The following is a 15,358-nucleotide window of genomic DNA, read 5'->3' on the forward strand; positions in this document are numbered from 1 at the left end:
GAGAGTAGAATGGCGGTTAACATAAAAGGGAACCCAAAAATCTTCTACCGGCATGTAAACAGCAAGCGGGGTGGGGCCAATTAGCGACAAAGAAGGTGATATATGCTTAGAGGCGCAGGGCAAGGCTAGAATACTCAATGAGTACTTTGTATCTGTGTTTACTAAGGAGGTGGATGCTGACAAAATATCAGTTGAAGTGGAAAAGGTAGAAGCAAAGGAAGGGGTGAAAATTGATGGACAGGATGTACTAGAAAGGCTGGGTATGCGGAGAGTGGACAAGTCGCCTGGTCCAGATGGCTTGCATCCCAGGTTGCTAAGGGAATTGGGGGAGGAGATATCGGAAGGGCTTGCCATAATTTTCCAATCTTCCCTGGATGTGGAGGAGGTGCCCGAGGATTGGAAAGTGGCAAATGTGACACCATTGTTCAAGAAAGGGTGTAAGAACAATCCTGGTAACTACAGGCCGGTCCAGTTTAACATCAGTGGTGGGTAAAGTTTTAGAAACAATAATCAAGAAAAAAATTAACGAACATTTGGAGAGGTTTAAGCTAATTAAGGAGAGCCAACACGGGTTTGTAAACGGCTTTCTACCATCTACAGTACAAAGCACAAGTAAGGAGTGTGATGGAATACTCTCCATTTGCCTGGATGAGTGCAGCTCCAACAACACTCAAGAAGCTCGACACCATCCAGGACAAAGCAGCCCGCTTGATTGGCACCCCCTCTACCACCTTAAACAACCACTCCCTCCACCACCGGCGTACCATGGCTGCAGTGTGTACCATCTACAAGATGCACTGCAGCAACTCGCCATGGTTTCTTCGGCAGCACCTCCCAAACCAGCGACCTCTTCCACCTAGAAGGACAAGGGCAGCAGACGCACGGGAACACCACTACCTCCAAGTTCCCTTCCAAGTCAAACATCATCCTGACTTAGAAGTATATCGCCGATCCTTCATCGTCGCTGGGTCAAAATCCTGGAACTCCCTACCTAATAGCACTGTGGGAGTACCTTCACCACACGGACTGCAGCGGTTCAAGAAGGCGGCTCACCACCACCTTTATAAGGGCAATTAGGGATGGGCAATAAATGCTGGCCTTGCCAGCGATGCCCACATCCCATAAAAATGAATTTAAAAAAAGATCGTGTTTGACTAATCTAATTGAAGTTTTTGATGAAGCAACAGACAGGATTACATAAGAACATAAGAAATAGGAGCAGGAGTAGGCCAATCGGCCCCTCGAGCCTGCTCCACCATTCAATAAGATCATGGCTGATCTGATCCTAACCTCAAATCTTCTATCACTCTGCATCCACCCGAACCCATGTGATCTCCCGGGAGAGGCGAAAAACCAGATAAAGACCCAATGGCCAATTTGGGAGAAAAAAATCTGGGAAATTCCTCTCCGACCCATCTAGGCGATCGAAATTCTTCCAGGAGATCACTCTGTCCCTATATTTTCTACAGTACTTACCTTCTGTAAAGGCGATCTCCACCCCAGCCAGGAACAGGAATAAAACCATCTCCTGAAATCTAACAGAATTAGAACACAGTAGGAGCAGAACAAGGCTACACGGCCCCTGGGCCCGCTCCACTACCCACAGGGCCATGACCATTCCGAACCCAGACTCATGTCCAATTTCCTGCCCGCTCCCCGTAACCCTTTATTCCCTTTACTTCGAGGAAACTATCTATTTCTGTTTTAAATTTATTTAATGATGTAGCTTCCACAGCTTTCTGGGGCAGCAAATTCCACAAACCTACCACCCTCTGAGTGAAGAAGTTTCTCCTCATCTCAGTTTTGAATGAGCAGCCCCTTATTTTAAGATTATGCCCCCTAGTTCTAGTTTCACCCATCATTGGGAACATCCTCACCGCATCCACCCGATCAAGCCCCTTCACAATCTTATATGTTTCAATAAGATCGCCTCTCATTCTTCTGAACTCCAATGAGTAGAGTCCCAATCTACTCAACCTCTCCTCATATGACCACCCCCTCATCCCCGGGGTCTTTTCTTAAGTATGGACACCAAAACTGTATGCAGTATTCCAGGTGCGGCCTCACCAATACCTTGTACAACTGCAGCAATACCTCCCTGTTTTTATATTCCAACCCCCTAGCAATAAAAGCCAACATTCCATTGGCCTTCTTAATCACTTGCTGCACCTGCATACTAACTTTTTGAGTTTCGTGCACCAGGACCCCCAGATCCCTTTGTACTACAGTACTTTCCAGTTTCTTGCCATTAAGATAATAGCTTGCTCTATGATTTTTCCTGCCAAAGTGCATAACCTCACACTTTCCAGTATTGTATTCCATCTGCCAAATCTCTGCCCACTTACTTAGCCTGTCTATGTCCCTTTGCAGGTTTTTTATGTCCTCCTCACTCACTACTTTCCCTCCCATCTTTGTATCATCTGCAAACTTTGATATGTTACACTCGGTCCCCTCCTCCAAATCGTTAATATAGATTGTAAAGAGTTGGGGACCCAGCACTGACCCCTGCGGAACACCACTAGTTACTGGTTGCCAATCTGAGAACGAACCATTTATCCCAACTCTCTGCTTTCTGTTAGAGAGCCAATCCTCCACCCACGCCAGAATATTACCCCCAATCCCGTGATTTTTTATCTTGAGCAATAATCTTTTGTGTGGCACCTTGTCAAATGCCTTTTGGAAGTCTAAATACACTACGTCCACTGGTTCCCCTTTATCCACCCTGTATGTTGTCGACATGGATTTTCGGAAGGCATTTGACAAAGTACCACATAGAAGGCTGGTTAACAAAATTGAGGCTCATGGAATAGGTGGGTCAGTGGCAGCTTGGATAAGGAATAGGCTTAAGGACAGAAAACAGCGAGTTGTGGTAAATGGCTGTTTTTCAGACTGGAGGATGGTAGACAGTGGTGTTCCCCAAGGGTCAGTGCTGGGGTCACTGCTTTTTTTGATATATATATATCTATCTATATTTATAAATCGGTCCTTCTGTCTGTCCTTGTCTGTCTGTCTGCAGGTGCGCGTCTGGGCGGCTATGCGCTCGAAAGTTACAGGGCGTACCTACGCGTGCGTTACATCGAAAGAAAGCTTACCTTTCCAAAACGGTTTTAAGCGTATTTACGTTTCGGCCGGGCTAAAATCGCGCCCGCGGTATCCGAAAAACTTTAACATTCCGCTCATTAGCATCTCATTATCCGCTCATTAGCGACAGAGTGACCTCGAGGTCAAACAATCGTATGGCGGCTTGCTGCCGCGTGCGGCCGGGCCCTCCTACGGTCGAGTGACGGGACGATTGACCAATCCTACGCTTTGGTGACCTGACGGTCGACCAATCGGTGCGTGTGTGGGCGGGCCTTATCGTTCTGAACCGAGGTGAGTCGCCGCCATCTTGCTTCCATTCTTTTTCCTGCTTTCTGCGTCTTTCTTTTCAAATATACATTTCCACCAAAATAAAATTGAATTTATTAAATTGTTTTTAAAAAAATCACTCATTTGTAAATATTTTCTCTAACCTGAACATTCTTTTTCCTACCTTTCCCCGTTTTTTTCTTAGGCCTGAAAGCCTGCGCCTTTCTTGCCCAGCCACGCCCGAGCTAGGTGATTGGGCTTCTGCTAAGCTCCTCACCCCACCCCCCCCGTGTCACGTTACCCAGGGCAACGGCGTCAGCCACGAGGGTCAGGGTGCGCGCGCAGCAGCAGCAGGTGAGACGCGGCGTCTCTGTTCCGCGCTCGGCTCGGGCGGGGGGGGGGGGGCGGGGCTCTCGACAGTGCTCTCGGCCTTGGTGAGTGTTCCGCGCTCGGCTCGGGCGGGGGGGGGGCGGGGCTCTCGGCCTTGGTGAGTGTTCCGTGCTCGGCTCGGGCGGGTGGGGCTCTCGACAGTGCTCTCGGCCTTGGTGAATGTTCCGCGCTCGGCTCGGGCGGGTGGGGGGGCGGGGCTCTCGACAGTGCTCTCGGCCTTGGTGAGTGTTCCGCGCTCGGCTCGGGCGGGGGGGGGCGGGGGCTCGGGCGGGGGGGGCGGGGCTCGGGCGGGGGGCGGGGCTCGGACAGCGGGGCGGCTGGGGCTTGGAGAGCATGGCTCTCGAGAGTGCGGGGCGGGGGCTCCGAGAGCGGCCCCTTCCACCCCCTTTCCCCCCCGTCCCCCTTCCCCCCCTCCCCTTCCCCCCCGCCCCCCCCCTCCCCCCCCGCCCCTACCCGCCCTCCCTTCCCCCCACCCGCCCTCCCTTCCCCCCCACCCGCCCTCCCTTCCCCCCCACCCGCCCTCCCTTCCCCCCACCCGCTCTCTCTCTTCCCCCCACCCGCTCTCTCTCTTCCCCCCAGTCGCTCTCTCTCTTCCCCCCAGTCGCTCTCTCTCTTCCCCCCAGTCGCTCTCTCTCTTCCCCCCAGTCGCTCTCTCTCTTCCCCCGTCGCTCTCTCTCTTCCCCCGTCGCTCTCTCTCTTCCCCCGTCGCTCTCTCTCTTCCCCCGTCGCTCTCTCTCTTCCCCCCAGTCGCTCTCTCTCTTCCCCCCAGTCGCTCTCTCTCTTCCCCCCAGTCGCTCTCTCTCTTCCCCCCCAGTCGCTCTCTCTCTTCCCCCCAGTCGCTCTCTCTCTTCCCCCCCAGTCGCTCTCTCTCTTCCCCCCAGTCGCTCTCTCTCTTCCCCCCAGTCGCTCTCTCTCTTCCCCCCAGTCGCTCTCTCTTCCCCCCAGTCGCTCTCTCTTCCCCCCAGTCGCTCTCTCTCTTCCCCCAGTCGCTCTCTCTCTTCCCCCCAGTCGCTCTCTCTCTTCCCCCCAGTCGCTCTCTCTCTACCCCCCAGTCGCTCTCTCTCTTCCCCCCAGTCGCTCTCTCTCTTCCCCCCAGTCGCTCTCTCTCTTCCCCCCAGTCGCTCTCTCTCTTCCCCCCAGTCGCTCTCTCTCTTCCCCCCAGTCGCTCTCTCTCTTCCCCCCAGTCGCTCTCTCTCTTCCCCCCAGTCGCTCTCTCTCTTCCCCCCAGTCGCTCTCTCTCTTCCCCCCAGTCGCTCTCTCTCTTCCCCCCCAGTCGCTCTCTCTCTTCCCCCCAGTCGCTCTCTCTCTTCCCCCAGTCGCTTTCTCTTCCCCCCAGTCGCTCTCTCTCTTCCCCCCAGTCGCTCTCTCTCTTCCCCCCAGTCGCTCTCTCTCTTCCCCCCAGTCGCTCTCTCTCTTCCCCCCAGTCGCTCTCTCTCTTCCCCCCAGTCGCTCTCTCTCTTCCCCCCAGTCGCTCTCTCTCTTCCCCCCAGTCGCTCTCTCTCTTCCCCCCAGTCGCTCTCTCTCTTCCCCCCAGTCGCTCTCTCTCTTCCCCCCAGTCGCTCTCTCTCTTCCCCCCAGTCGCTCTCTCTCTTCCCCCCAGTCGCTCTCTCTCTCTCTCTTCCAACAACAAAATGCCCTCGAAAAAGCCTCGGCACCGCCGGGCACTCCAGCTAGTCTATATATATAAATCGGTCCTTCTGTCTGTCCTTTTGTCTGTCTGGCATTCTGTCATTCTGTCTGTCATCGCGTGTGCGTCTGGCGGGCTATGCGCTCGAAAGTTACAGGGCGTACCTACGCGCCGCGTTACCTCCAAAGAAAGCTTACGCTTCCGAGATGGTTTTAAGCGTATTTACGTTTCGGCCGGGCTAAAATCGCGCCCGCGGTATCCCAAAAACCTTAACATTCCGCTCATTAGCATCTCATTATCCGCTCATTAGCGACAGAGTGACCTCGAGCTCGACCAATCGTATGGCGGCTTGCTGCCGCGTGCGGCCGGGCCCTCCTACGGTCGAGTGACGGGACGATTGACCAATCCTACGCTTTGGTGACCTGACGGTCGACCAATCGGTGCGTGTGTGGGCGGGCCTTATCGTTCTTAACCGAGGTGAGTCGCCGCCATCTTGCTTCCAGTCTTTTTCCTGCTTTCTGCGTCTTTCTTTTCAAATATACATTTCCACCAAAATAAAATTGAATTTATTAAATTGTTTTTAAAAAAAATCACTCATTTGTAAATATTTTCTCTAACCTGAACATTCTTTTTCCTACCTTTCCCCGTTTTTTTCTTAGGCCTGAAAGCCTGCGCCTTTCTTGCCCAGCCACGCCCGAGCTAGGTGATTGGGCTTCTGCTAAGCTCCTCACCCCACCCCCCCCCCCGTGTCACGTTACCCAGGGCAACGGCGTCAGCCACGAGGGTCAGGGTACGCGCGCAGCAGCAGCAGGTGAGACGCGGCGTCTCTGTTCCGCGCTCGGCTCGGGCGGGGGGGGGGGGCGGGGCTCTCGACAGTGCTCTCAGCCTTGGTGAGTGTTCCGCGCTCGGCTCGGGCGGGGGGGGGGCGGGGCTCTCGACAGTGCTCTCGGCCTTGGTGAGTGTTCCGTGCTCGGCTCGGGCGGGTGGGGCTCTCGACAGTGCTCTCGGCCTTGGTGAATGTTCCGCGCTCGGCTCGGGCGGGTGGGGGGGCGGGGCTCTCGACAGTGCTCTCGGCCTTGGTGAGTGTTCCGCGCTCGGCTCGGGCGGGGGGGGGGCGGGGGCTCGGGCGGGGGGGGGGCGGGGCTCGGGCGGGGGGGGCGGGGCTCGGACAGCGGGGCGGCTGGGGCTTGGAGAGCATGGCTCTCGAGAGTGCGGGGCGGGGGCTCCGAGAGTGGCCCCTTCCCCCCCCTTTCCCCCCCGTCCCCCTTCCCCCCTCCCCTTCGCCCTCCCTTCCCCCCACCCGCCCTCCCTTCCCCCCCACCCGCCCTCCCTTCCCCCCACCCGCTCTCTCTTCCCCCCAGTCGCTCTCTCTCTTCCCCCCAGTCGCTCTCTCTCTTCCCCCCAGTCGCTCTCTCTCTTCCCCCCAGTCGCTCTCTCTCTTCCCCCCAGTCGCTCTCTCTCTTCCCCCCAGTCGCTCTCTCTCTTCCCCCCAGTCGCTCTCTCTCTTCCCCCCAGTCGCTCTCTCTCTTCCCCCCAGTCGCTCTCTCTCTTCCCCCCAGTCGCTCTCTCTCTTCCCCCCAGTCGCTCTCTCTCTTCCCCCCCAGTCGCTCTCTCTCTTCCCCCCCAGTCGCTCTCTCTCTTCCCCCCCAGTCGCTCTCTCTCTTCCCCCCAGTCGCCCTCCAATCGTACGCCGGGTTGCTGGCGTGTGCCGCCGGGCCAATCGGTGCGTGTGTGGGCGGGCCTTATCGTTCTGAACCGAGGTGAGTCGCCACCATCTTGATTCCAAACTTTTCCTTTCTTTTTCCCGCTTTCTGCGTCTTTAAAAAAAACGTTGCTTTTAAAACACATATTGTTTTTCAAAAAAATGATTTAGAAATTAACTTATCTCATCTCATTAATTTTCCTACCTTTCCCCGTTTTTCCAGGTAGGCCTCCAAGCCTCGGCGTCTCCTCCGCACCCACGCCCAAGCTAGGCACCTCCCGGCCCCACTCGAAGGCTGGAGGGGCGGGCCTCAGCCCAGCGCCGCTACCTTACTAAAGGGTGCGCGCGCAGCAGGAGCAGCTGAGATGCGGCGTCTCTCTCTCTGGCTCGGCCGGGGGGCGGGGCTTGGTCAGCGTCAGCGGTTACCCTGGCAACCGGGCCCTCCGGCCGTCTCGCACAGCCGCAATCTTGAAGCCAGCTCGGGAGGCCGGTGCTCGGAAAATCGCGCCTCCGGAGTTCGGTGCTTGGTTGGTGGGGGGGGGGGGGGGGGGGGGGGGGAGGCGAGTCTCGGGGGGGCCAACCTCTGGAGTTCGGGGGGGTGGGGATCAGGGGGCTCGGGAGTTTGGGGGGACGGGGATCAGGGGGCTCGTGGACTCTCCCCCTTCTCCTCCCCCCCTCCCTCCTCTCCCCCCCGCTCCTCTCTCCTCCTCCCCCCTCCTCTCTCCTCCTCCCTCCTCCCCCCGCCCCTTCTTCCCCCCCTCCTCTCTCCTCCTCCCCCCTCCTCCCTCCTCCCCCCCCGTCCCCCCCCTCCCCTCCCCTCCGCCCCGCCCTGCCCTCCCCTCCCCCCCTCCCCCTCCCTTCCCCTCCCCCCAGTCGCTCTCTCTCTCTTCCCCCCAGTCGCTCTCTCTCTCTCTTCCAACAACAACATGCCCTCGAAAAAGCCTCGGCCCGCCGGGCACTTCAGCTAGTATATATATATAAATAAATGACCTGGATATTGGAATACAGAGTAGAGTTTCTAAATTTGCCGATGATACCAAACTTGAGGGGGTGGCAAACAGTGATGATGATATCAATTGATTGCAACAGGACATAGAAAGGCTAGCAGAATGGGCAGACAAGTGGCAGACGGAATTTAATACAGAGAAGTGTGAGGTGATGCATTTTGGCAGAAGGAACAGGGGGAGGCAATATACACTTAATGGCACAGTTTTGAAGAGTGTGCAGGGACAGGGGGACCGTGGAGTTAATGTGCATAGGTCCCCGAGGGTGGCAGAACATATTGAGAGTATGGTTAGCAAAGCATGTGGGATCTTGGGCTTCATAAATAGAGGTATTGAGTACAAAAGTAGAGAGGTTATACTGAACCTTTATAAAGCGCTGGTTGCGTCTAGTTCTGGGCACCACACTTTAGGAAGGATGTGAAGGCCCTTGAGAGGGTTCAGAGGAGATTTATCCGGGGATGGGGGATCTTAGCTACAAGGACAGGTTGGAGAACTGGATTTGTTTTCATTAGAGGAAAGGAGGTTGAGGGGTGATTTGATAGAGGTGTACAAGATTATGACGGGTTTGGTTAGGCTAGGCGGGGAAAGGCTGTTTCAACTAGCTGACGGTACAAGGACTAGGGGACACAGAATTAAGGTTTTGGGCAAGAGATACAGGGGGGGACGTGAGGGAAAACTTTTTTACGCAGCGATTGGTGAGGACCTGGAACTCGCTGCCGACGGAAGTGGTGGAAGCGGAGACACTCAATGTTTTCAAGGGGAGACTGGATAGACACTTGAAGGAAATAAACTTGCAGGGCTACGGGGATAGAGCGGGGGAATGGGACTGACTGGATTGCTCTACAGAGAGCCGGCACGGACTCGATGGGCCGAATGGCCTCCTTCTGTGCCGTTATGACTCTATGATTAGGCTCAATCCAACAGGACAAGCTATATAACAACATAAGAACATAAAAAATAGGAGCAGGAGTCGGCCATTTGGCCCTTGGAGCCAGCTCAGCCATTCAATAAGATCATGGCTGCTATTCTACCTCATCTCTATTTTCCTGCACTATCCCCATATTCCTTGATTCCCTTAATATTCAAAAATCTATCATAGAATCATAGAAATTTACAACACAGAAAGAGGCCATTCGGCCCATCTTGTCCGTGCCGGCCGACAAAGAGCTCTCCAGCCTAATCCCACTTTCCAGCGCTTGGTCCGTAGCCCTGTAGGTTACGGCACTTCAAAAGCATATCTAAGTACTTTTTAAATGTGTTGAGGGTCTCTGCCTCTACCACCCTTCTTATCCACTCTATCTAGGCCCCTCATAATTTTATATACTATCGATCTCTGTCTTGAATATACTCAACGACTGAGCCTCCACAGTCCTCTGGGGTAGAGAATTCCAAAGATTCGCCACCCTCAGTGAAGAAATTTCTCCTCATCTCAGTCCTGAATGGCCGACCCCTTATTCTGAGACTGTGACCCCTGGTTCTAGACTCCCCGGCCAGGGGAAACATCCTCCCTGCATCTACCCTGTCAAGTCCTGTAAGAATATTGTGTGTTTCAATGAAATCACCCCTCATTCTTCTAAACTCTAGAGAATATAGGCCTAGTCTACTCAATCTCTCCTCATAGGACAATCCCCCCATCCCAGGAACCAGTCTGGTGAACCTTTTTTGCACTCCCTCTATGGCAAGTATATCCTTCCTTAGGTAAGTAGACCAAAACTGTCCACAATACTCCAGGTGTGGTCTCACCAGGGCCCTATATCATTGCAGTAAGACGTCTTTACTCTTATACTCAAATCCTCTTGTAATAAAGGCCAACATACCATTTGCTTTTCTAATTGCTTGCTGTACCTGCATGTTCACTTTCAGTGGTTCGTGTACAAGGACACCCAGGTCCCTCTGAACACCAACATTTCCCAATCTCTCACCATTTAAAAAATACTCTGCTTTTCTATTTTTCCTACCAAAGTGGATAACTTCATATTTCTCCACATTATATTCCATTTGTCATGTTCTTGCCCACTCACTTAGCCTGTCTATATCCCCTTGAAGCCTCTTTGCATCCTCCTCACAACTTACATTCCCACCCAGCTTTGTATCATCAGCAAACTTGGATATATTACATTTGGTCCCCGCATCCAAATCATTGATGTAGATTGTGAATAGCTGAGGCCCAAGTCACTAATCCTTGTGGTACCCCACTAGTTACAGACTGCCAAACCGAAAACGACCCGTTTATTCCTACTCTGTTTTCTGTCCATTAACCAATCCTCAATCCATGCTGGTATAGTAGCCCCAATCCCATGAGCCCTAATTTTGTTTAATAACCTCTTGTGTGGCCTCTGAAAATCCAAATATACCACATCCACTGATTCCCCTTTATCTATTCTGCTAGTTACAACCTCAAAAACGTAACAGATTTGTCAAACACGATTTCCCTTCCATAAATCCGTGTTGACTCTGCCCAATCCTATTATTATTTTCTAAGTGCCCTGTTACCACGTCCTTAATAATAGATTCTAGCATTTTCCCTACTACTGATGTCAGGCTAACTGGTCTGTAGATCCCCGTTTTCTCTCTTCCTCTTTTCTTAAATAGTGGGGTTACATTTGCCACCTTCAAATCCACGGGAACCGTTCTAGAATCTATTGAAATTTTCAAAATGACAACCAATGCATCCACTATCTCTGTAGCCACCCCTTTCAAAACCCTAGGATGTAGGCCATCAGGTCCAGAGGGTTTATCAGCTTTCAGTCCCATTAATTTCTCCAGTACTTTTTTTTTACTAATATGAATTTCTTTCAGTTCCTCATTCTCACTAGACCGTTGGTTCTCCACTATTTCAGGGAAGTTTTTTGCGTCTTCTTCCGTGAAGACAGACACAAAGTATTTGTTTAATTTCTCTGCCATTTCCTTATTCCCCATTATAATTTCTCCTGTCTCAGCCTGTAAGGGACCCACATTTACTTTCGCTAATCTTTTCCTTTTTACATACCTATAGAAGCTTTTAGTCTGTTTTTATGTCTCTCACTAGTTTACTCTCATATTCTAGTTTCCCTTTCTTTATCAATTTCTTGGTCCTCCTTTGCTGAATTCTAAAATCCTCCCAATCCTCAGGCTTACTACTCTTTTTGGCAAAATTATAAGCCTCTTCCTTTGATCTGATACTATCTTTAACTTCTCTTATTAGCCACGGTTGGACCACTTTTCCTGTGGGGTTTATGTGCCTTAAAGAAATGTATAATTGTTGTAAAATAATGTATTCATTCTTTAAGTGCTAGCCATAAGAACATAAGAAATAGGAGCAGGAGTGGGCCATATAGACCCTCGAGCCTGCCCTGCCATTCAATAAGATCATGGCTGATCATCGACCTCAGCTCCACTTTCCCGCCCGATCTCCTTGATTCCCCTAGAGTCCAAAGATCTATCGATCTCAGCCTTGAATGTACTCAAAGACTCAGCATTCACAGCACTCTGGGGCAGAGAATTCCAAAGATTCACAACCCTCTGAGTGAAGAAATTCCTCTTCATCTCGGTCTTAAATGGCCGACCCCTCATCCTGAGACTATGCTCCCTAGTGCTGGACACTCCAGCCATGGGAAACAACCTCTCGGCATCTATCCTGTCGATCCCCTTCAGAATCTCATATGTCTCAATGAGATCACCTCTCATTCTTCTAAACTCCAGAGAGTAAAGGCCTATTCTACACAATCTCTCATCATAGGACAGCCTTCTCATCCCAGGAATCAATCTAGTGAACCTTTGTTGCACCGTCTCCAAGGCAAGTATATCCTTCCTTAGATAAGGAGACCAAAACTGTGCACAGTACTCCAGGTGTGGTCTCACCAAGGCCCTGTACAATTGTAGCAAGACTTTCTTACTCTTATACTCCAATCTCCTTGCAATGAAGGCCAACAAGCCATTTGCCTTCCTTATTGCTTGCTGTAATTGCATGCTAGCTTTCTGTGTTTCTTGCACGAGGACTCCCAAATCTCTCTGAACACCAACATTTGAAAGTTTCCCACCATTGCTTCTCTACCGTCACACCTTTTAACGTAGTTTCCCAATCTACCTTAACCAACTCGCCCCTCATACCTACGTAGTTTGCTTTGTTTAGATTTAAGACCCTAGTTTCAGATTGAACTAAATCATTTTCAAACTCAATATAAAATTCTATCATATTATGGTCACTCTTCCCTAAAGGCCCCTTTACTACAAGGTTATTAATTAACACTTTCTCGTTGCACAAAACTGGATCTAAAATAGCCTGATCCCTAGTGGTTCCTCAACATACTGATCTAGAAAACTATCTTGCATACATTCCATGAATTCGTCCTCCACACTATTGCTGCAAATTTGGTTTGCCAAGTCTATAGATTAAAGTCCCCCACGATTACTGTTCTTTCTTTCTTAGGCAGTCCCTCGGAACCGAGGATGACTTGCTTCCACACTAAAAATGAGCTCTCAGGTGACTGATGAGTCCAATGCGGGACCTACAGTCTCTGTCACAGGTGGGGCAGACGGTGGTTGAAGGGGCAGGGTGGGGTGCTTGGGTTGCCTTCCGTTGTTTGCGCTTGGCTTCCACTTGCTCCCGGCGAAGAGACTCGAGGCCTTCCTGGATGCTTCTCCTCCACTTTGTGCGATCTTGGGCCAGGAATTCCCAGGTGTCAGTGGAGATGTTGCACTTTTTCAAGGAGGCTTTGAGGGTGTCCTTGAAGCGCTTCCTCTGCCTACCTGGGGCTCCCTTGCCATGTCGGAGCTCCGAATAGAGCCCTTGATTTGGGAGTCTTGTATCGGGCATGTGGACAGAGCTTCGATGTTGGGGATGTTAGCCTGAGCAAGAACACCGACGTTGGTGCGCCTATCCTGCCGATGGATTTGCAGGATCTTGCGGAGGCAGCGTTGGTGGTACCTCTCTAGTGCTTGGAGATGCCTGCTGAATATGGTCCATCTCTCTGAAGCATACAGGAGGGCGGGTATCACTACTGCTCTGTAGACCATGATCTTAGTGCCGCGTTTGAGGTCCTGGTCTTCAAACACTCTCTTCTTCAGGCGACCGAAGGCTGCACTGGCACACTGAAGGCATTGTTGACAGTAAACTCCCGAGGTATGGAAAGTGGTCCACATTGTCCAAGTCCTCGTTGTGGATTTTGATAATCGGGGGGCAGTGCTGCGGGGGCAGGTTGGTAGAGGACCTTTGTCTTACAGATGTTTAGTGTACAGAGGAGTTTCCCTGCTGTCTGCCACAGGGAAAGTCATCGCAAGAATCTTCCTCAATTGCCTTCTCTCATTGGCTGAAGAGCTCCTCCCAGAGTCACAATCTGGACTCCGTTCACTAAGGGGCTCAATGGACATGATCTTCATTGCGCGTCAACTACAAGAGAAATGCAGGGAACAGCACCAATCACTGTACATGGCCTTCTTTGACCTCACAAAGGCCTTTGACACTGTCAACCGTGAAGGATTATGGAGTGTCCTCCTCAAATTCGGCTGCCCTCAAAAGTTTGTCACCATCCTCCGCCTGCTTCACGACAATATGCAAGTCGTGAGCCTGACCAACAGATCCACCACTGACCCAATTCATGTACGGACCGGGGACAAGCAAGGCTATTTCATCGCACCAACGCTCTTCTCAATCTTCCTTGCTGCAATGCTCCATCTCACCCTATATTGTTGCCCATTTTATCTTCCCAAGTTCTATTCTCAGCACCTCAAAATCAGCTTTTCTCCAATCTATTAACCTGTTTTTTGTCATACTTATGTCCTTCTCTATTATCATCTTAAAGCGTATTATATTATGGTCACTATTGCTTATATGTTTCCCTATTTTTACTTCTTTTATCTGCTCTGGCTCATTCCCCATAACTAGATCCAATAGCAAATTCTCCCTTGTTGGGCTTTGGGCTTTTTACATATTGGGTTAGAAAGGAGTCCTGTACACATTGCAGGAACTCCATTCCCTTATCCCCTTTACCTACCTCTTCTGTCCAATTAATATCGGGGTAGTTGAAATCCCCCATGATTATTATTCTTTGTTTTTTATTCATTTCTCTAATTTGTCTGTATATTTCTTCCTCCACCTCCCTTCCAATATTAGGTGCTCTGTAGGCTACGCCTATTAGTTTGATTGATCCTTTATTATCTTTTATCTCTATCCATATGGATTCTATTTTTGTCTTGCTGATATCTACGTCCCTTTTTTCTACTGCCAATATGTCATCCCTAATAAGTACAGCAACTCCACCTCCCCTTTTTCCCTCTCTATCTTTTCTAAATATGTTATACCCTGCAATGTTTAATTCCCAGTCCTGATTTTTCTGTAGCCATGTCTCAGTAATTGCTACTATGTCTGGTTCCTCGCAACGCATGATTGCCTCCAGCTTCCCTGTTTTATTACGGACACTGTGTGTATTGCTGTACAGACAGATTAACTCATTTTTAACAGCAGTTCCTCTCACTTTATTTTTAACCATCTTTTTAAACTCCTGTTCTATAACTCTATTTATTTCCTGGCCATCAATGTCCTCCCTTACTTTACTCTTAGAGAGTCCAGATTACTTCAACACAACACAACTTGTATTTATATAGCACCTTTAACTTAGGAAAACATCCCAAGGCGCTTCACAGGAGCGTTATCAAACAAAATTTGACACCGAGCCACATAAGAACAGGAACTCTTGGTTGAAGTAGATGATTTTTAGAAGCGTCTTAAAGGAGGAACGAGACATAGCAAGGCGGAGAGGTTTAGGGGGGGAATTCCAGAGCTTAGGGCCTTGGCAGCTGAAAGCACGGCCGCCAATGGTGGAGAGATGAAAATCAGGGATGCACAAGAGGCCAGAATTGGAGGAGCGCAGATATCTCGGTGGGTTGTAGATTGCTGGAGGAGATTACAGAGATAGGGAGGGGCGAGGCCATGGAGGGATTTGAAAACAAGGATGAGAATTTTAAAATCGAAGCGTTGCTGGACCGGGAGCCAATGTAGGTCAGTGAGCACAGGAGTGATGGATGAATGGGACTTGGTGCGAGTTAGGTCACAGGCAACTTATAATGGTTAATAATGCAGCAAACAGCCCACAGGTGGCAGATCCTACCTCTGGTGGGCGGAGAAAGACCGGGTTCATCCACTCCAGAAACAGTGAACGTAGCGAATCACTTGATCCCAACTGGGCACCTGTCCAAACAGAACAAACCCACACAATCACCATCAGCGCATTCATTGTGTGGGGGGTATCCGCTCTCAGCGTGGGGGGTACCCGCTCTCAGCGTGGGGGTATCCGCTCTCAGCGTGGGGGT

General features: G+C 51.1%; 1 protein-coding gene across 4 annotated transcripts in view; it reads right to left on the bottom strand.

The window, feature by feature from the left end:
* mlh3 (mutL homolog 3 (E. coli)) overlaps positions 1-15,358 on the bottom strand; it is a 147,011-nt gene that overhangs the window by 98,264 nt on the left and 33,389 nt on the right. For all 4 annotated transcript variants that reach the window (XM_086002512.1, XM_086002510.1, XM_086002511.1 and 1 more), the window contains exon 3: positions 15,157-15,236. In XM_086002512.1, the coding sequence (XP_085858638.1) occupies positions 15,157-15,236 (80 nt within the window). The remainder of the gene's footprint in view (positions 1-15,156; positions 15,237-15,358) is intronic.

This window comes from Somniosus microcephalus, chromosome 12 (assembly GCF_052327205.1).
Source record: "Somniosus microcephalus isolate GS21.2 chromosome 12, FLI_Smic_1.0, whole genome shotgun sequence".
NCBI lineage: Eukaryota > Metazoa > Chordata > Chondrichthyes > Squaliformes > Somniosidae > Somniosus > Somniosus microcephalus.